Source organism: Elephas maximus, chromosome 3, assembly GCF_024166365.1.
Source record: "Elephas maximus indicus isolate mEleMax1 chromosome 3, mEleMax1 primary haplotype, whole genome shotgun sequence".
Lineage (NCBI taxonomy): Eukaryota > Metazoa > Chordata > Mammalia > Proboscidea > Elephantidae > Elephas > Elephas maximus.
Window position 1 is genome coordinate 213,921,514 of NC_064821.1, and position 23,309 is coordinate 213,944,822.

A 23,309-nucleotide genomic window follows, 5' to 3' on the forward strand; every position below is an offset into this window, starting at 1 on the left:
TCTTGTCTTTTTAATGACCTCTATCTTTCTTCATCTGTAACATCCTTGATGTCATTCCACAACTGTCTGATCTTCAGTCATTAGTGTTTAACGTCTCAAATCTATTTTTGAGATAGTCTCTAAATTTCAGGTGAGATACACCTAAGGTTGTACTTTGGGTCTCATGGACCTGTTCTAATTTTCTTCAGTTTCAACTTGAACTTACATATGAGTAATTGATGGTCTGATCCGCAGTCAGCCCCCCGCCTTGTTCTGACTGATGATATTGAGCATATCCACCATCTTGTTCCACCAATGTAGTCGGTTTGATTCCTGTGTATTCCATCTGGCAAGGTCCATGTGTATAGTTGCCTTTTATGTTGGTGAAAAAGGTATTTGCAACGAGCAAGTTGTTGGTCTTGCAAAATTCAGTCTTTCGATCTCCAGCATCATTTCTGTCACCGAGGCCAATTTTCTAACTACTGATCCTTCTTTGTTTCCAACTTTCTCATTCCAGTCACCGGTAATTATCAGTGCATCCTGATTGCATGTTTGATCAATTTCAGACTACAGAAGTTGATAAATATCTTCAGTTTCTTCATCTTTGGCCTTAGTAGTTGGTGCATAAATTTGAACAACAGTCATATTAATTGGTCTTCCTTGTACGTGTCTGGATATTATCCTGTCACTGACAGCGTCATACTTCAGGATAGGTCTTAGATGTTCTTTTTGATGATGAATGCAAAGCCACTTCTCTTCAAGTTGTCATTCCCAGCATAGTAGACCATATGATTATCTGATTCAGAATGACCAATACCTGTCCATTTCAGCTCACTAGTGTCTAGGATATTGATCTCTATGCATTCTATTTCATTTTTGATGACTTCTGGTTTTCCTAGATTCATACTTTGTACATTCCAGATTCCAGTTATTAATGGATGTTTGCAGCTGTTTCTTCTCATTTTGAGTCTTGCCATATCAGCCAATGAAGGTCCCACCATCCACGTCATTAAGGTCAACTCTACTTTGAGGAGGCAGCTCTTCCCAAGTCATATTTTGAGTGCCTTCCAACCTGAGGAGCTCGTCTTCCAGCACTATATCAGACAGTGTTCTGCTGCTATTCATAAGGTTTTCACTGGCTAATTCTTTGCAGAAGTAGACTGCCGGGTCCTTCTTCCTAGTCCGTCTTAGTCTGGAAGTTCAGCTGAAACTTGTCTGCCATACGTGACCCTGCTGATATCTGATTACCAGTGGTAAAGCTTCCAGCATCACAGCGATGCACAAGCCCCCACAGTATGACAAACTGACCGATGCATGGAGAAGTTCTCTAGTGTCTTATAAATTTAAGAAGCTAGTAATATAGAAGTCAAATGTGGTAATATAAGAAGCCTAAAGAAGACGACACTTTAATCTCAGTCGTTCCTGTACCAGGTATAATAAATATACATTATAAAATATATATATATATATTACTTTGACTTTTTAAAAGTATAACATACATAAATAAAAAAACACAAATTTTCAAAATGAGCACACCCACACAAGGAAATACAGCACTGCTGTTGTTGTTATGTGCCCCAGAGTCAATTGCGAACCATAGCAGCCTTATGTACAGCAGAAGGAAACACTGCCCAGTCCTGCGCCATCCTCACAATCATTGCTATGCTGGAGCCCTAGCACCCTAGACGTCTCTCTTCTGCTTCCTCCCAGTCATTACCACCTCCTCCAAAGTGATTTCTGTCCTTTCCTGTATTACCCATGTGTTAGTTTTGCTGGGTTTTCAACTTTGTATAAATGGAAGCTAGTTTCTTTTGCCATTCATTAAATTTGTGAGATTCGTCTATGTTGTTGCATACAACAGTAGTTTGTTCATGTCCATTGCTGTATAAAGTTCATGTCCATTGCTTTAATTGTAGCTTTTGTAGTGGTATCTCATTGTGGTTTTAATTTGCAGTACCCTAATGACTCATAAGTACCCTGGTGGTGCAGTGGTTAAGAGCTCGGCTGCTAACCAAAAGGTCAGCAGTTTGAATCTACCACCTGCTTCTTAGAAACCCTATGGGGCAGTTTTCCTCTGTCCTATAGAGCCACTGTGAGTTGGAATCGACTGAACGGCAACAGTTTTTTGGTTTTTAATGACCAAGGAGCCTTGGCGATGCAATGGTTAAGCGCTCAGCTGCTGTCTTAGTTATGTAGTGCTGCTGTATGAGAAATACCAGAAGTGGCTGGCGTTAACAGAAATTTATTCTCTCACAGTCCAGGAAGCTAGAAGTCCCAATTCATGACACCAGCTCCCAGGGAAGGCTTTCTCTCTGTGTCAGTTTTGGGGGAAGGTCCTTGTCATCAATCTTTTCCTAGTCTAGGAGCTTCTTGGTGCAGGGACCCCAGATCCAAAGGATGCGCTTCACTCGCGGCATTTCTTTCTTGATGGTAATAAGGTCCCTGCCTTCTCTGCTCATTTCTCACTTTTATATCTCAAAAGAGATTGACTCAAAATACAACCTAATCCTGTAGATTGAGTCCTGCCTCATTAGCATCATAGAGGTTAGGATTTACAACACATAGGATAATCACGTCAGATCACAAAATGGTGGACAACTACAGAATACTAATGAAATCGAACAGCTATTTGTGGTTATTGGCCGTTTTGGCATGGCCGGTAAAATGAAACGTCTTTTTAAGTCTCTGAGTTTGTTTGGTTTTGGTTTTTAACTTGACTTACAAGTTCTTTAACTTAATGTATTTTAATAGGTCATCTGAAGATAATACTTACATATTTAAAGTATCCCTTTCCTAAAATTATAGTATATATGTATTTGATTTGGTATACCCTTCTCACAGGAGTTTTTCAGATTATAGTTTTAAGATTAGAAATAAGAGAGAAAGTGACTAGGTAGTTGGGAAGTGAAAGCGAAAGAATGTAATTGGCAGAGTGAGAATAAAGATTTTGCCACGTAGTTTTGAGAGAGCTGGAGAAAGGTGAAGCAAAGAGACCTATGTCCTGGAATTGCTATCTCACATCCATTATGACTGAGAGAGCTGAGATACATCCACAGAGAACTGACAGAGCCAGCTCATAGTATTTTTTTTTTTACCATGTTTTGATATTTTGTACATGAAGTTATCACAGAGGCTGTTATACTCTTTATTAAGAAATATATAGATTTTAAAGAGTAAAATCCTTGAGCTTGATAGAGTGAACACTACTGTACACCAAACTAAAAAAAAAAAAAAAAACCCCACTGCCATCGAGTCAGTTCTGACTCATAGCGACCCTGTAAGACAGAGTAGAACTGCCCCATAGAGTTTCCAAGAAGCACCTGGTAGATTCGAACTGCTGACGTTCTGGTTAGCAGCACAGCACTTACCCACTACGCCACCAGAGTTCCAAGAGAGTAATAAATACTGGGAATTTCAGACTAAGTAGTCTGAGAGAATGGTACTTTGCCAAGCTAGCAAAGGAGATCGTTGAGAACAGATTGGAGTTTAAGTGACCACAGTTTATTTTGGATACTCTCTTGGCATGTAAGTCTGTTTATAACAGGTACCATCAAACCATTGCCAAGAGTTGATAACAGACTACACTGTTACTAAACCAGGTCCCATAACCAGTACCTAAAGCTTTGAGTTCTGTAAGTAATTTGCATTTTCCATTACATATTAATCAGTGGGCAACAGCTATTCCGTTAAATGGTTTCTTTGTATGATATTAAACATTAATTAGCCTGCATGATTATGTAACTTTGTTTTACTATTGTAATTAATTAGGTTGAAACCAAAATACCTTATGTCATGCCAGTGATTAGAATGTAATTATGTTAACATTATTCAAAAAAGGAAAATACCTCTTTATAGTCATCCAGTTCCTACCAAAAACTTAATTTAGAAGACATAATCTTTTTTTTAATCTTTTTTTATGAAGTATTTTTCTCTTATGAAATCAACATTATAGAAAAAAATAGAATCAGATGTATTTCCCAAATTAGAGACTCCATCAGCCTGAGGCCAGAAGAACTGGACAGTGCCTGGCTACCCACCAGTGACCACCCTGACGGGGAACACAACAGAGTGTCCCTGACAGAGCAGGAGAAAAGTGGGGTGCAGAACTCAAATTCTAGTAACAAAACCAGACTTAATGGTCTGACTGAGACTGGAGGGACCCCAGAAGACATGGCCCCCAGACTCTTATCTCAGAACTGAAACTATTCCCGAAGCCAACTCTTCAAAGATTAGACTGGACTATAAGACATAAAATGATACTCGTGAAGAGAGTGCTTCTTAGCTCAAGTAGACACATGAGACTAAATGGGCAACTCGTGTCCAGAGGCGAGATGAGAAGGCAGAGGGGGACAGGAGCTGGTTGAATGGACACAGGAAATCTGGGGTGGAAAGGAGGAGTGTGCTGTCACATTTTAGGGAGAGCAACTAGGGTCACATAACAATTTGTGTACAAATTTTTTAATGAGAAACTAACTTGAGCCATAAACTTTCACTTAAGCACAATAAAAAAAATAATTGAATTATCACGATGGACAAAAAATTTGTCACTTGACATTGGGGACATAGAAGTTAATCAGTTTCTTCATACCTGGTGACAAAATTAGAGTCCCTGGGCGGTACAAGGAGCCCTGGTAGAACAGTGCTTAAGACCTACAACTGCTAAGCAGAAGGTCAGCAGTTTGAATCTACCAGCCCACTCCTTGGAAATCCTGTGGGGCAGTTTTGCTCTGTCCTATAAGGTCGCTATAGGACATGTTTTGAGTGGTACAGATGGTTTGTCGTAGTCCACTAGCCTAAATGCTGGCAGTGCAAACCCGGCCAGCAGCACTGCAGAAGACAAGCCCAGCAGTCTGCTTCAGTAAAGATCACAGCCAAGAGGGTCCTGTGGAGCGTTCCTGCTCTGTAACACGTGAGGTCACCATGAGTCAGGACTGACTCAGCTGCAGCGGTTTGGTTTGGTAACAATATATAGTGAAATTACAGAGAAGCACTATTACTGTTCTCTTCAACCAGCCTTGTCCTTCAATTCTTCTAGGTACAACTTGATCTTTTGAGGTAAACTATGTCAGGCAGTCCAGTTTAACCTCAGAAACGATGCAATTTCTCTTTTTCGAAGTCATTTTTTATGTTTGTATTTCAGAGTATTTTAACCTATTAATTCTAACTGTAACCAAATTTATTAAAACTTTTGAAAATACATTATCATGAAATTTCCTCACATATCATCATCATGTGATTTAGAAGAAACACCTAGATGATATATGTCATTTATGTATTTTAAATAATTTAAGCTAATTGTCTTTTACCTGTCTTGACTCCTTGTCATTTTTAGTTTTCTCATTCTCTATTATTCCTCTCACAGTTTCTTAATTTGAGTTGTAAACATAGTATTCTCTTACTTGAAGATTTTTTTTTTCCTTTCAGCTCAACAAGAAGATGATGAATTTGTGTGTCAGATAATTTATGTCTTCTATCAGATGGTTTTCCACCAAGCCACGAGAGACGTCATAATCAAGGAAACACGTATCCTTTTATCATTATCTTTTACAATAGATAATGACATTTTACATATTCAGAAAAAATACATCTTTGTTTTTTTTCCTCTTGCAAATGCTCAAATAATGTAGCAAGCTTTGAAATGAATTTAGAGGACAAGCTATTTTGTGTTCACAATAGATAATAATATTTCACGTATTGAGAAAAGATACATCTTTGTTTTTTCTCTTGCAAATGCTCAAATAATGTAGGGAGCAACAAGCTTTGAGATGAATTTAGAGGACAGGCTATTTTCCAAGGAAGTTGTTGACCTAAATCAATATATAGGTCGAATAATCAATAATAGGTAGAATATAGAATATAACGCAAACAATTTTATTAACCCGTCAGGCTGTGATACCTAGGAAAATTGGCAAACGTATCAGAAGTTCCTTCCCCACTAACATAACTTGAATCTAAAGAGACTCATGGGACTCTCTTTACCCCTCTTGTCATCTTCCCTCCCTGACTCTGCATGGGAGAGCGCATGTGTTGCCCTGACTTCAGGCACCAGCTAGATGCTCAGTATTGAATGTCTTCAAAGTCTCCTTCCCGAGCTCCACACGTTTGTTGATAACTGCCACCCAGATGTCTTCCACCTACCTAAAGGAGCATAGCATGGTACAGGCTAAAGAGCAGCATAATCAAATAGCCCTTATTTTAAATTACCTTTTGCCAGTGGCTGGCTGCAGAACTTTGGATAAGTTACTTAACCTCCTGAGTGATTTTGCATCTGTAAAATGGACAAAATAGCAATATTAAAATAAAAAGACCATGTACCTTATAGGATGTTATAAGTATTAATAGATTTAAAGTACCAAAAGGTCAGCAGTTCAAATCCACCAGCCACTCCTTAGAAACACTGTGGGGCAATTCCACTCTGTCCTGTAGGGTCACTGTGAGTCGAAATCAACTCGACAGCAGCAGGTTTGGCTTTTTTGGTTATAATAGGTACTAGCACATATAGGTACTCAGTAAATGGTAGCTTATCATTATTACATCCATAAGGGAATGCAATATTGTCACCAGACTCCCCCGCAAGTCCCTAGGTGGTACAGACAGTTAAGTGCTCAGTTACTAGCCAAAAAGTCGGTGATTCAAAACCACACAGAAGCTCCTAGGAAGACAGACCTGGTGATCTGCTTCTGAAAGCTGAATGTTTATTTCTTTGCCTTTAATTGTAATGTTTTATTTGTGTAAAAAAAAAAAAAATCTTTTTCTACCTTTGAACTACTCAGTGTAAAATCATTCGTTACCAATGTGAAAAGTCTGAATTCTTAAACTTAGTATGCCTAGTTCTTTGTGACATTAACCTATTAATTTTTCTGAGGTGATGTGTTCCCCTTTCACCTCACAATGCACCGTTTGCTCCTAACACATTCAGTGTCGCATAATTTATCAGAGGCACCCCACCTTGTCATGGCTCAGTGCCTTTCCGTGTGCCTTGTCAACCTCAAAGGCACGTCTCTCCCCTTTTTACCTGACAGTCTCCCACTTCATATGCCATCTTCTCAATAGAACTAGTTTCTTTTTTTCCACCCCTAATAAGTTTTTTTTTTTTGATAAGTACTGAAAATGTCTATTTTGTCTGCCTTTCTGTTCTAAAAGGTTTTGAGTTTCTCAGGGTCAAGGACTGGCTTTGTCTTATTCATCTTTCTGTACACCCAAAACTTTAACACAGTACCTGAAACATGTTACCTGTGTGCTTGTTTGATAAATTCAGGTATCTAAATAGTTAATGCCCTTTAAAAGTAATATCTTAGGAGACTTTTTTTTTTCTTTTTGTTTTTTAATGATGCTGCCATCACTCAGAAGATTTTGAAGCTCCTCTGGTGTTGCATTCAAAGCCAGTGATACAATCTTTAAGTGTCTTATTTGGAGAAAAAACTGCCTTGCTTTTGAGGGCAGATTTAATTCCTGGAACCATATAAAGTCTTTAAGAGTCAAGCCTAATGAATCGCATGTTTCGTTGCAGAGATGTTCGTTTTTATATGGGCTGTCAAAATACAAATACTGTTTTGCCTTTACAGCTACATTACAGAAGTCTCATTTTATCATAGTATAAGTGTTTTTTGATGTCACGTATAAGTTGACTATCCCAGGAAGATAAATTCCTAGTACAATTTTGAGAAATGTTAGCATCATTGGAATAAATTATCTTTTCTCCCACTGTACTCCATGGAACTATATATCTTGAGAAACCCTGGTGGCATAGTGGTTAAGTGCTATGGCTGCTAACCAAATGGTCAGCAGTTTGAATCCGCCAGGCGCTCCTTGGAAACTCTATGGGGCAGTTCTACTCTGTTCTGTAGGGTTGCTGTGAGTTGGAATCGACTCGACGGCACTGGGTTTGGTTTGGTTTTTGGTTTTACCAGTAGTTTCTTAATGAAAAAAAAAAAAAAATTTGTGTGGCAAGTGAGTTTGGGAAACACTAACTTAAACATGTTTTTACTATAAGATCTTCTTGCAACATTTAGTATGCTTTCTTGTGTTAAGAGTCTCTAAAAGGATTTCTTTTATGTGTACAGTATTCGAAATTTACATGACTACAAAAGCCACTGTAAGAAGCACAGAAAAAACTGAAATGAAACTGTAGCTTTCCTGCGTAACTACTTTGTGTCAGGACTAAAACAAGAATAAAGTATTTATAGTATCTACCCAGTACCTGGCACATGGTACTAAGCTTTACTGCCCCTGCTCTAATATATCTTTGTAAAACGTACTTGCAGTACCTTAATGTCAAAGCCCACAGTATTACAATAATGATTTGATTTTTCTTCTCATGACACTTTCTTTTCATTTTCCCCCAAGTTTGATTTTTTATCCTATTGAGTCTGAAGTTAGTTCTTTTAGTTATCCTGAAGAATATAACATGTCAATAATGGTGGTAATGGAAAATGAAAGACCTGCTGAGTTAAAACTTTTACCGCATCAAGAAATAGAACTGATGCCCGTTCATCCATGCCTTGAGATTAGATAAAGGTTGCTCAAGTTTTTTGCCAAAATACCAAGCTCAGAAATGCTCTGGTGTTCAAAAACCCATAATTTTGTTGATGTCAGTGTCATTTAAGTATGACATGTTGCAACTTGTGACATAATTAAAAATTACTATTAAAATACTTTATTTCACTGTAATTTTAAACATTTTATCATAATTTTCCCCCATAAAATGAGTATTTTTAAACATTTTAAATAAAGCATCATGCAGGAATTTATTCCTTTTCTCATTTAAGTCAGAAAATTTCATCCAAGATTATTTGATACAGTTTCAAACGGAATAAAAGAAACTTAACATTTTAGATGGCAGGTATGAATGCATTTTGGGTAAATAACATGATTTATATTAAGTTCTCAGTACAGCTCAATCACATAGGAATCCAGAACCTGGAATTTGCCGATGTTGTGATATTCTGCTAAAATAGTTTTTATATAATCCCAACAGTTACAGTATGGGGAATAAATGTAGCTCAAGTTTGGCTAAAAAAATAAACCAAACCCTCTGCTGTGGAGTCAATTCTGACTCATAGCGACTCTATAGGACAGAGTAGAACTGCCCCATAGGGTTTTCAGGGAACCGGTGGTAGATTCAAACTGCCATCCTTTTTGTTAGCAGCCTGAGCTCTTAACCACGGTGCCACCAGTCCCCAAGTTTGGCTAGATGCTTTGAAAGTTCCCCTGAGAATTTCTGAGAGTATCCTAAGAATTTTATTTTCTTTTTATCCTCACAAAAATCATAGGTAGGATGATCTTATTTATTTACTTATTAAACAAAAATGTATTGGCACCTGTTTGGTTCTCAGAGCTGGGGAGACAGTAGCGAACAAGACAGACAAAGTCCCTGCCCTAATGGAGCTTACATTCCAGTGGAAGAGAGAAGCAATAACCTCCATGTTCTTTACACATTTTTTAAAATGACTTTCAGAGTGTACACATATATCATTCTGTGCATTTTTTTTCTATATTTTAACAACATTAATGCTCAGAGGTGTAAGACCTGAGTTAAGTCCTGTCTTTGCCACTTGCTAGTTATGAAACTGTTAATAAACTTTTTTTTGCATTATAACAAGTCCTGTAAACAGTGTTATTGTACACATGTGCTAGAGTTTTTTGGTAGAAACATGTGGCCTCTGTTTACAAATACCTTTATCACTAGGTAATAACTTTCTCTTTCTTCGTTCCTTTTGTTTCGATTCATTGAGGTTTCTTTATGATTTGAGTTTTCTTTGTTCTCCCCTTTCACCCTACTTATTTGTAGTTTGGCACAGTGGTTAAGAGCTACAGCTGCTAACCAAAAGGTTGGCAGTTCGAATCCACCAGGTGCTCCTTGGAAACCCTATGGTAGGGCAGTTCTGTCCTATAAGGTCGCTGTGAGTCAGAATTGACTTGACGGCAATGGCTTTCATTTGTCATTTATACATTCCATTTCTTTTCTTTTGGGAGTTACACCCAAATTTCCACAAGCATTTTCACCAAGTTCTAAAGTTAAGGAATGTATCTGTCCTTCAACTGGTAGGTCTAATATCACCACTCCCGCCTTTTATGTTATTTGCTAAGCTTTGGAAACCCTGGTGGTGTACTGATTAAGTGCTACAGCTGCTAACCAAAAGGTTGGCAGTTCGAATCCACCAGGCACTCCTTGGAAACTCTGTGGGGCAGTTCTGCTCTGTCCTATAGGGTCTGTATGAGTTGGAATCAACTCGACGGCACTGGGTTTGGTTTTGGTTTATAATAAGCTTTAAGGGCAGTGTTTCATTCTGTTGTACATAGGGTCACTATGAGTCGCAACTGACTTAATGACACTAATAACAACATAGTAAGTTTGAGGAACCCTGGTGACACATTGGTTAAAGCACTCGACTGCTAACTGAAAGGTCAGCAGTTGGAACCTGCCAGCACTCCACGAGAGAAAAGACCTGGTGATCTGTTTCCATAAAGGTTACAGCCAAGAAAACCTTACGAGGCAGTTCTACTCTGTCTTATAGAATTGCTATGAGTCGGAATTGACTTGATGGCACACAACAACATAGGTTTCCCTGATTTTTATAACATTTTATAACATCTCAAAATTAATCATAATTTTTATAATTGCTTCTTAAAATCAGTGCTTATTTAAGATTTACAATATGTTGACCAGTTTCCCCATTTACTGTCTTTTCTCAAAATCAGCTTCTGTTTCTCTTAGTTGATTTTCTTTCATAATGAAGTGCATTCATTTGTTCTTATTTACAACTATCTGTAGTAATAAAATCGGTCTTTATCTGAAAATAACTAGTTTTCCCTCTTTAATAATTTAGCAGAATATAAAATTCTAGGTTTAGTTATTCCCCTCATCAACGTGAAGATATTTTCCCACTGTCTTCTGATCTTCATTGCTGCCATTGTGAAGTCTGTAGTCATTCTTATCATTGTCATCTGTCATAAAATGATGACAATTTTCTTTCCTTTATGAGTAACTTGGTCTTCTTGCCAGGTTGACTACACGAATTTTTCTTTTTCTTTAAAGTCAAGTAGTTTTACTAGAATTTGACTTACTGGTTTTGTTGGGTTGGTGTTTTCAAGTATGCAAATGTGCACTTTTGATATGTGATCTTAAGCCTTTTTTTTTTTAATACAGGAAAGTTTTTGTCAGTTATACTTTTTAATGGTTTTTTTGTTCTGGTGCTTTGATTGTCTCCTTTGGGATTTCTACTTTGTTGGATCTTCTCTGCCTATCTTTAAAATCTCTAATTTTACAATTTTTTAAATCTCTTTTCATTTGTTTTTTAATTTTAAACTTCTCTTTTTGTCTTCTGTTTCTCTTAAGGTTTTATTGTGCTTATCTACTCTTAGTTTTCATATATCTAAAATGATTTTTACTTTTATTTTTAATTCTTTCCTGAGTTCTTCTAATTCCCATTTAACTTCTTTGTTCATATACTAGCATTTTCTTAAATTATTTTACCTCTTCTTGAAACATGAGGTTGAAGTTTTTAATGTTTTATTCGAAAGTGACATCTTACCATGTTGTCTTTTCTTATAATTTATGTGGAATTTAACAAGCAATTCTTTTCTGTTATTCATTATTGTGTGAAATTAGTTTTCCTAAACTTAGGGGAGCAGGATGGATCAAGAAAGCTTATATAGCTACATGGCTCCAGAGCTCCTTCTTCAGTTATTCTCATCATTTTCATGTTTTCAGAAATGTGGCCCTATACTTTCTAAGATCTGCTGGCTTTTTTTTTTTTTTTCCCTTGCCCACTTCTATCTAGATTTTCTTTTTCTTATGCCCCTGCTATTCTTTTTGTTTGACAAATGAAATATTAAATGTTTCTAGTCATCCTGTATTAATGATTTTATTTTAAAATTTGAAGTTAAATTTCAAGCTTAGCATTTGAATTTAGAGAAATACAGGTTTTTCTAATATGATTTAATATTCTCAGTCTCAAAAGCAGTTTGTATCTTTAACAGTTTTTATTCAGAGGCTCCAGCATATCTCATAGATCTGATGCATGATAAAAACAATGAAATCCGAAAGGTCTGTGATAATACGTTAGACATTATAGCGGTAAGTAATTATTCTTTCTACACAGTGTACTTGGGGGGAAGGAACATTGTAAACCTATTTTGAACTATGCATTCAGTGTAAACACAAATTTGTATTTTGATAAAGTTCAGGAAATATGATGATACTAAATTCATTTCTAAAACATTATTAAGACCTTTGACTTTCAGGTGTAGGTTCCCTTGTTACAGAAGTTTTTATACATACTCAAAGTTTTAGGTCTGGTGTATATGTTATCTTAGAAACATTTGGTTTTCACAGAAAGTATTTTATAGGAGCAGGGAGTTAGATGACAGTTTCTGCCAAAACACAATCAACTTTGCATTTTGACCATTAATTTTTTTTTTTAATAAATCAAACTTGGATAAACCATTTTTCGGTTATTTGTGATCATTTTTCTTATGTACATAGACTTGTTTTGTAACTTGCTTTGGAATGATGGGACATATACACATCTTAATGTTATTTATGACTTTAGAGATTTTTTAAAGGATTATGACTGGAGGGATATGATCAGAGAGATGATTTAAGTCCTGAGTTAGAAACTCACTGAGCCTGCAAACTTTTCTCCCAGAATTAGACTGCCCACCACAGTCTTCTGCCTGGTCTCAGGCCTTGTGCCAGGAGTTTGCCAGATGCTAGACTATTCTGAATATCTTTTTCACCTATGCCATAAACTGATATAGCCTCCATGCCTCCTTCTTTTAACTAGATTTATACTTTTTATTTTGACCTACACTGTAAAACGTTTCCTGAAAATAGCCTATTCAGTAGTTTAGAAAATTTAACTTAAGCTTTTTAACTAAATCAGCATAACATTTTAAACAATTAACAATGTTATTGGAAATCCTGTAAGTTAACATTTATGCTAGGGACTTCAGTATGAAACCAGCTGATCATCACTAGGGGCTGCTCCAGTTTTCTAAACAATTTTCCATGTTTTGTTTCAGGAATTCATCTTATTTGATACTATTTGCTTTGGAATTTGACTGAATATCTCATTACTGGTTTAGAACTTAAAGGGTCTGTTGGCATTTTAGCTTTGATGTCTAAATCTGTATAGAGAAACTTTACGTAGTAATCCTTGCCTTTCAAAGCTGTCCCCTACACAGAGGCCACTGATTGTAGGTCTTGTGAATGTGAAGTATTTATTACTCCTAGAGAATAATTCCGTGGCTCATGTGCCGTTTTCTAGTACACCATTAATGTCGTCATTGTATGTAAGCATAAAGTATAAGAAACTTTTTAAAGTACTTAACGTCGTTATGTTGTCATAGGCAGTAAGGAAGGAATAAAGATGTCAGTCTGTTATGATTTGCCTTTAGCATGCTTTTTAATTACTTTCTTTTGAGGAAAGGTAGATAGAAGGTAATAATATATTTAGATTTACGTACTAGGTATGTTTGGTTTAGAATGTACACTAAGTAGTGATAGCTCCAAGGGCCAGTCCAGCCTTATTACAAAAATATTTATTATAAGATAAAAATATTTTTATTCCCAATTATTTCGAAAATCTGGGCTCAAGTCTGTCTTAAACTTGGAGTTACCATACCCTATGTCTACCTTTCTTTTCCAGATACTATCTTACCTCTCTCCTCTTTAAAGCCTGAGTTTTTAAACAATTCTGTACTTTTTTTTTTTTTCATTTCCTTCTTTGTCCCCACCCTCCTTTTAATCTAAGCCAATTCTGGCGTCTGCTTCCATTACTGCATTGAAATCACTCTCACTAGAATCAACCTTATCTTCATTTTTTGAATTCCAATGAGCATTTTACTTTGTTAAGCTTAACTTCTATGATGGAAACTTAACACTCCTGGCCAGAGTTAAAATGTAAAATCACAAAAAAAAATTATGTTAGATTATTACAACCATAAAGAGCCTTGTTGATATGAGAAGTTCAAAGGAAAGAATCAGCAAAGTGAACCTGGTAATATCTCTCCCAAAGATGCTGTCTGGTCACTTGAGTGAATTTTTAAAAATCTGGACAAGTAACCTGAGGAATTTAGTTCTCCTAATCTCCCTATGGAAACCCTGGTGGCATAGTGGTTAAGTACTACAGCTGCTAACTAAGAGGTCGGGCATTCGAATCTGCCGGGTGCTCCTTGGAAACTATCGGGCAGCTTTACTCTGTCCTGCAGGGTCGCTATGAGTCAGATTCAACTCGATGTGCCATGGGTAATCTCCCTATGGAAACTCTGGTGGCATAGTGGTTAAGTGTTATGGCTGCTAACCAAGAAGCAGGCAGTTCAAATCCACCAGACATTCCTTGGAAACTCTATGGGACAGTGCTACTCTGTCCAGTAGGGTCACTATGAGTCAGAATCCTCTCGACGGTAGTGGGTTTGGATTTTTTGGTTTTTTTTTTTTTTTTGGTAATCTCCCTGTGGAGCCCTGGTAGCACAGTGGTTAAAAGCTCAGCTGCTAACCAAAAGGTCGACAGTTTGAATCCACCAGCTGCTCTTTGGAAACCCTATGGGGCACCTCTACTCTGTCCTATAGGGCCGCTGTAAGTCGGAATCGACTTGATGGCTATGGATTTGGTTTGCTTTAGTCTCCCTGTGAATCCGTATGCTGGATTTAGAAAGTAAGTGTCTGATCATAATGCCAGATACCGTGGAGTGTTACATTTCACACAGCTGGTGGGAGGGCATCAGGCTGTGGAATTCTGCTGGGAGGATGTCTCTTTATCTTTCTGCTGTTATACTGCTTTAACGTTCGGGATCCTGGTTCGTTCTGAGCTTGATAGCAGGGAGCTGTGCCGCTGAGAGTAACTCCATCCGAAAACATTTCCCTCTTCTCGGTAGGGTAGGAGGGCTTAGTCTTAAATTCCGTTTTTGTCTTCCATGAAGTGGCAGCTTGGTCCAGTAGAAATCCAGTATTGCATAAGGAATACAGCTGACCTCCATTTCTCCTTACCTGCTGAATAGTCTGAGGCAATTTAACTTTTTGAGGGCTTGGCTTATATAAGGACACTTGTGAGGATTAGAGAGTTAAACTGTAGGATTAGAGAAAATGTACATGTGAAGCATCTACCAGTCATTGCCACTTCGTGTGTCTTTATTCAAAGTAGACCAAAACCCAGACATAGCTGAAGATGTGAACTGATTAAATATCTGGACCAGTGTTTCTCTTCCTCAGTATCTATATTATATACTGTTCATTTTAATTTTTTTTAAATGGCATGGAAAAATAATCTGTTCACAGTTTGGAATTTAACTGTGGAAAATTATTTAGAGCATTATTGTGGCCAGCCATACTATTATTTATGCTTTATAGTTCAGATTTTCCTGCAAGATGACTGAGCTTGCCAGCCATACTATTATTTATGCTTTATAGTTGAGATTTTCCTGCAAGATGACTGAGCTTGCCTTTTTAAATTTCGTGTCAGGGTAGTTAACTGAATAGAACAGTTAACTGGACGGACATGATAGAACCACGTAGTAAGTTGGAAGCTGCCTGTTCTAGTATGAACATGCTGCATCTGTTGAATTACCCATATTCTGAATCTTTGATGGGTTATTTGAATTTAGACTTAATTCGTAAACTAATTTCAGACTAAAGTTACGTGTATAGCTTGCTCAACCTAGAAATTTGAGGGATGGGAATTTTTATGCATCAGTAAGCAGATAACTTGGATCAGTTCCTCTTGGAACATAGCTGCCAGTCTTTGGCTCTCTGAGCCCTGGTTCTGTTACTAATCGTGACTGAGGGTGCTAATTGCCTGTCCCGAATCTTTTTCCAGGAGCAAAACAAGAGGAAACTGACTTGATTTAAGGCAAGAAACACTTCGATTAGACATAGCAAGTGTGAAGAAACACTAGAGAAAGACTGTCAAGGGAGATTCTGAAATCTCTGTCCTTCAGTTAGAGTCAGTAATGACCTACTTTCTAAGATTTTTGGCAACCTGCCTAGGATGGGAGTGAATGATCTCTTAGGGCTCTTTCCATCTGTAGATTTTTATTTCATATTACTAGCATGATGGTGTTCTATGATAATAAAAAGTTCAAAAAATATATAGAGAACAGGAACATTTGTAGCTCAGAGTAATTTGTCTTTACAAAAGCAAACTTCTTTTCCATTCAAGACAGGTAGTGTGGAATAATACTAAGAAAAACTAGATGCTTTCGAAGCCTTAGGGAAATATGCCTTCTTCAGTAAAGTAAACGTCACAAAAGTTACGGAAATGCTGCAGTGGTGATGATTTGTTCAGGGTAGTTGAGCCCAGGCCCTCAACTGATGAACTGAAACAGGTGTTGGGGGTAGTACTCTGTGTACGGTGGGAGGTCACATGACGTGGCGATGCAGTCTCTGTGGCCTCATCAGCAAGTCGTGGCTTGTGTGACTAGGCCTTACTGATACCGTGGGGAGGCAGGAGACGGGTGGGCACGAAGAAAAGCAAGGAGGCACGGAGGGAAGAGCCTAGCTACTTGGTCTTCCAAGGGGATTACAGGGCAGTTGACCATTGTCTTTTCTCTTCCCAGTCTTTGAAATCATGAAGGAAAGACTGGAACCCTCTACACACCTGATCTAGAAAGCTCTAAAAATCCAATTTGTGTTTGTATCTTTGTATCCTTCAATACTTCCTCAGTTTTGTTTGGAGAATTTGAGAACCTCATAAACTTCTCCACTGCTGGATGAAAATTCCTCCCCTGACATTTCTGGGTTGTTAGACATTTAATACATGTTTATTAATCACATGCCGTGTTGCCAGTCACTGGGGGAATTCAAAACTCCACAACACAAAGTCCCTATTATCTAAATGTTTATACCAGGACACTGTCATCTAGACCTGTGAAGTGGCCTTCCGGAAGTAGTACTATCACATGACCCTATTTACAGATGTTTTGTCCTGTTTGCACAGTGTACCTACAGGGTATTTATAGGAAAAGGGATAGAACTGGGTTCTCTGGTTAAAAACTGAGGTCTGTTATCTTTCTAGCCAGCCACAAGCCATTGTGTGGTTTTGTACTAACGTAAGGTTTGTGTTAATGAGATTTTGAATGGTAGCCCTTCATCTGTTAACTATAATTCTGATCATGGGCAGATTGTGTTTTAATAACCTGGCTTAATACCTAGCTCTGGTAGCATATAATTTATTTCCAAAACTCTGTTTTAACCTACTGTCTTCATTCCAGAACAGAATAAATTGTATTTAATAAGGCTGCTTTATCAAAATGAGATAAACAATTTGATTTAGATATAGCCTCTAACACATATCATTTCTGTTATGGTTCTGACAAAGATTACCAGGAAAACCTGTGTCACACAAAAAAGCTGGGTTTATTAATAATTTTGCCAGCAAGGGACAGCACTTTTTAAAATATCATATCTTGAAAGGGAAAGTTACAGAGAAGTTTTCATAAGGTTAAGATTAGGGTCAGAATTAGAACTTCAGTTATTTCAGAGTTTTGAAAGCAAGGAATGGATAGGAAATGGGTGGAGTGTAGTCACTTTTAATTGACTTGCAAGTGGTGGCTGGGCACAGAGCTGGGGTTTCAAGTGAGTTGTGGACAGAAACTTCTAAAATCTTCTCTTTCCAGGGAAAGTGGAGCTGGTTCTTGGTTATTTTATAGTATTAGTAAATTGCCATTTGTCAGTTTTATAAGTTCAATTTTTATTTCTCAATTCCATAAAATCCTATTGAGTTTAATGAGATAGTTTGGTTAGCCCTCTTTTGGAGTTCATTTTTATATTGCATAAACCTAAAAGACAGAAGTTTAGGATGTTTTTCTAGTTTGTTAGAATTTCCACATTAATAAGTATACATATGAGAGGCTGTGATGGGGGGGGTATGTGCCTGTTTCTTATTCATGCTACTTTATTTTTAATTCATAACAGTTGGGTTTAAAAGAACCCAAGGATTATTTGAGAGATAAAAATCACAATTTCTTCTCTAAATAAATTTCATTTAGTTATTCTTTTATTTGTGGTCTGACTTGTCACGATGTTTGAAACGATATTGCACAGGTTAACCCACTAGGTGCTTGAAGCAGAGTTTGTTTGAGGAGATAGTTGTACTTTGAGATCTGGTTCGAAAATGCCACGGTCAAGACTAACGGGCAACATTTGGGACAGTTCTGCTGAGAAATAAGTAATATGTACATAAAAGTCAATAACTCTATTAAGTGTGTTTATGTATACACACACACATCATTGGGAGAAATATTTTCTGAGATATAAAAGGCAACTTTTAGTAGCTGCAGCAGTGGGCTCAAACACAGCAGCGATTGTGAGGGCGGCGCAGGACTGGGCAGTGTTGCGTTCTGTTGTACATAGGGTCGCTATGAGTCGGAACCAACTTGACGGCACCTAACAGCAACAATAAAACCTTAACCTTAATGAGCAACTAAATTACTCTAGACCTGTTTTAATTTAGTATGAAGAATTGTATTAAATAAACCATGTTACAGTCTCAATTACGGGTCTGCCACATTAAAGGAGAAAAGAAAATCTGTTTTCCATCAGTTATGTTAGAACACAAAGCAGATCTGTGTAGCTCTATGTTATCCTATAGTGTGTTAATCAGATACAAGGTGTGATGGAAGCCAGTGACAAAGAGTTTTCCTGATAGTGAACAGGCTCTGATAACAGGCTGGTTAATGCTTCATAATGTTTCGGTAGTTAAGTAGTAAACAAAATGATGTAGGACTTCAAAAAGGATGGCACATTCCATGTAAAATCAAACCTTAAGTCTTATGTGATGCTTTAGAATTTATGAAAACTGAGTGCTTAAGATCATAATGTCAGGAGCTGAGAAGAAAAAAAACACAGTGCACATTTTCCTTTAAATACGGGATACACTCAAGTCTGAGACAAGAATACCAGGATGTACTCGTGATAAAAAGAAGTATTTCAAAAATGAAGAAAAAACTACATTCCTAGAATATTTCTACAATAGCTGGATAGATTTTAATGACATCCCTGAGCTCTCATAATTATCTCCTGGATATGGGGGTGGTAGTGTATTAGATGGAGTAGAGATTTTGGAGAAAATTGATATTAATAGGTATCTTAGTTTGCTAGTGCTGCTATAACAGAAACACCAAAAGCAGGTGGTTTTAACCAACAGAAATTTATTTTCTCACAATTAAGGAGGCTAGAAGTCTGAATTCAGACCACAGGCTCTAGGGTAAGGAACTCACTCTCTCCTTTAGCTCTGAAAAAAGATCTTTGTCTCTTTTAGCTTCTGTTCCTTGGTTCTGTGGCATCTATCTTCCCCACTTGTCCTTGCTTGTCTCTGTACCTAATCTTTTAGGTGTGATTAGAAAGAGTGATTAGATTTAAAGCATACCCTACATCGATCTGGCTTCATTAACATAACAAAGAAAACCATAACCCCTAATGTGATTACGTCTACAGGTGTAGAGGTTAGGATTTCAGCACATATTTTGGTGGGACACAATTCAGTCCTTAACAATTCATACATGTTGAATTTATTTTTAAAATGCTTGAGACTGCATATCCAATTAGAGATGGTATTTAAGTTTTTAAAAGAAACTCCTTATATTGCCAGTATTTTCAGTTATTTGGGATAGTTACTTCAACTGTGTTATGAACTAATGGTATTAATCATGGGTTTTTATTTATAGAATGTTAGAGCTTGAATAAATCTTAGATTTGTTTTATCTTACAAATAAAGAATCTGAGACCAAAAGGGATTAAAATACCTTCAGAAGGTTACATACGTCAATTAGTAACAGAGCTAGATCCAGGACCCAGGTCCTCTAACTCCTAATCCAGTGTTCTTTATACTATACTGCGCCATATAATGAATATCTATAAATCCAGACTCTGTGACACAAAGAAACTATGACTTTGCTATGGCTACTAAATATATCCATGTAGGATTCCCAAAGTGCACATCAAAGATAGCTGAGGTAGTTATTCCAGAATGCTGATCCATTGGCATAGGATAAAGCTTTTACTGGTTTACAGCAAAATGGGAGGAAAAAAGATATGAGAGAAAGAAAGAGAGAAAATATGTAAGGTTGTCAACATGTTCTATCTTGGCAAAGTATATATTTTGAGACTGCCTTTCTCATGTTTTAGTCTTAAAATCTTGTTTTATGAAACAAAAATTGTAGAGAGCAGTTGATTTCCATTTTAATGTCAGTCCCAAAAATATGCTTTTGAGCGTTTCCTGAAATCTAAAACTCTTGAGCCCATTGTTTTATTAATTTACCACACAAGCTAAATAGAATTTCAACAACCATAAGCTAAAATAGTTGATTGTCAGGAAATCTGGTGAATATATCTAGAAAGAAACTCAAAGATAACAGAAGATCTAAAGGCCAAAATCAACCCACTTCACCTAAACACTTTACCCAACAACACCAAAGTATACATTGTTTTCTAGCACACATGGTACGTCCTCCAGAATAGACCACATTTGAGGCCACAAAGCAACCTGCAATAAAATCCAAAACATCAAAATAATACAAAGCATTCTTTCTGATCACAATGCCATAAAAGTAGAAATTCAGTAACAGGAAGATCAAGCTGAAAAAAATAATCAGTTACATGGAAACTGAATAATACCTTGTCAGGCATGAAATTTAACTCTGAAAATGAAGTGCTCCAAGAGACCAAAGGAAGAGGTGAGCAACTCCAGTGTGATGGCAAAAGAGTTCATTAGGGAGACTTACTTACCAAGTGTAAGTCCTGGGTGGCTGCAGGGCCAGAGCAGATCTCCGCACCCTACAGTGGGAGGGCAGAGTTTTATAGTGGTGATAGACAATAGTGGCTCCATGTAGGGGCTTATATAAGAATGCAAACTGTAGTGAGCTACCATTCCATGTGGGGGCACCGATTTTTGGCTTCACGAACCCTATTTCCCCTTTATACCTTGCTTAAAAACAAGTGGGTAAGACATCAAAGAGGGAATTAAAAAAATTCCTAGAATCAGGTGAAGATGAAAACACATCATACCAAAACCTTTGGGACACAGCAAAGGCAGTACTCAGAGGTCAATTGATAGCAAAAAAGCACACATCAAAAAAGAAGAATGGGCCACAGTCAAAACATTAGCCCTACAACACAAAAAAAATAGAGAACAGCAAAAGAAACCTAAGGCACCAGAAGAAAGGAAATAATATAGAGCAGAAATAAATTAAATGGAAAACAATAGAATCTACAAGACCAAAAGTTCTTTGAAAAGATCAGCAAAATCCACAAACTGTTGTCCAAACTGATAAAAGAAAAGCAGAAGAGGAAGCAAATAACCCACATAAGAAATGAGATGAGGGACATTACAACAGACCCAACTAAAATAAAAAGGATCATAACGGCATACTATGAAAAATTGTATTCCAACAAATTTGAGAACCTAGAAGAAATGGGCAAATTTCTAGAAACACTCTACCTACCTAAACTAACACAAACTGAGATAGAAAATCTGAACAGAACCATAACAAGCAAAGAGATCGAAGAGGTAATTTAAAAACTCCCAACAAAGAAAAGCCATGGCTTGGACGGCTTCACTGGAGAATTCAACCAAACATTCAGAGAGGAGCTCGTGCCAGTACTACTCAAACTATCTCAGAGCATAGAAAAGGAAGGGATACTCCCGAATTCATTCTATGAAGCCAGCATGACCCTGATATGACAAACAGGCTAAGACTCAACAAAATAAGAAAATTACAGACCAGTATCTTTCATGAGTATAGATGGAAAAATTCTCTACAAAATTTTAGCCAGTAGAATTCAGCATCATATCAAAAACATAATACACAATAACCAAGCAGAATTCATAACCAGGTATGCAGAGATGGTTCAACATTAGAAAATTAGTAAATACAATCTATCACATAAATAGAGCTAAAGAAAAGAATCATGTGATCATCTCAGCATAGAAGAGGCATCTGATAAAGTCCAACACCCATTCCTGATTAAAAAAGAAAAAAACCTCTCAATAAAGTAAGAATAAAAGGGAAATTCCTCAGCATAATAAAGGGCAATAATACAAAACCAGCAGCCAACATCATTCTCAGCAAAGAGGCTGAAAGCATTCCCCCTGAGAACGGGAATAAGACAAGAATGCCCTTTATTACCCACTGCTATTTAACATTGTGCTGGAAGTCCAATTATAGCTGGGGCAATAAGGCAAGAAAAAGAAATAAAGGGCATCCAAATTGGAAAGGAAAAGGTAAAACTATCCCTATTTGAAGATGATATGGCCCTATACTTATGGAACCACAAAAATTCCATAAGAATACTACTGGAACTGATAGATTCAGCAGAGTAGCAGGACACAAGATCAAGATATAAAAACCAGTTGGATTTCTATACACAACAATGAGAATTTTGAAAAGGAAATCAGGAAAACAATACCATTTATAATAGCCCCTAAAAAAATAAAACAGGAATAAATCTAATTAGGGACATAAAAGACCTATACACAGAAAACTACAAAATGCTATTAGCAAGAAACCAAAAGAGGCCTACATAAATGGAAAAACATAGCATGCTTATGGACAGGAAGACTCAACAGTGTGAAAATGTCAATTCTACCCAAAGTGATCTACAGATATAATGCAATCCCAAACCAAATACCAACAGCATTCTTTAATGAGATGGAAAAATGAATCATCAACTTTATATGGAAAGGAAGAGAGGCCCTGGATAAGCAACGATAAGCAAAGCATTATTAAAGAAAAAGAACAAAGTAGGAGACCTCACACTACCTGGCCTGAGAACCTGCTATACAGCCACTGTAGTCCAAACCGCCTGGTACTGGTACAACGGCAGACACGCTGACCAGTGGAAAAGGATCGAGAACCCAGACGTGAGTCCATCTACCTATGGTCAGCTGATCTTTGACAAAGGACTGAAGTCCATTAAATGGGGAAAAGGCAGTCTTTTTAACAAATGGTGCTGGCAAAACTGCATGTCCATCTGCAGAAAAATGCAACAGGACCCATACCTCACACCACACACAAAAAATAAAGTGGATCAAAGACCTAAATATAAAACCCAGAACGATAAAGATCATAGAATACAAAATAGGGACAATGCTAGGGATGTTGGCATAAATTAATAAATAAAAAGATGGCATAAATTCAATACGAACCATAACTAACAATGCATAAACACCGGAAGATAAACTAGATAACTGGGAGCTCCTAAAAATTAGACTTATGGTCATCAAAAGAGTTCACCAAAAGAATAAAAAGAAACTGCAGACTGGGAAAAAATTTTTGACTATGATATATCTGACAAAGGTCTAATCTCTAAAATATATAGAATACTTCAACAC

General features: G+C 37.1%; 1 protein-coding gene across 3 annotated transcripts in view; it reads left to right on the forward strand.

Annotated features, from left to right (window-relative positions):
* Positions 1–23,309, forward strand: part of KIFAP3 (kinesin associated protein 3) — a 267,451-nt gene that overhangs the window by 174,735 nt on the left and 69,407 nt on the right. For all 3 annotated transcript variants that reach the window (XM_049881269.1, XM_049881271.1, XM_049881270.1), the window contains exons 16-17: positions 5,404–5,502; positions 11,973–12,058. In XM_049881269.1, coding sequence (XP_049737226.1) covers positions 5,404–5,502; positions 11,973–12,058 — 185 coding nt within the window. The remainder of the gene's footprint in view (positions 1–5,403; positions 5,503–11,972; positions 12,059–23,309) is intronic.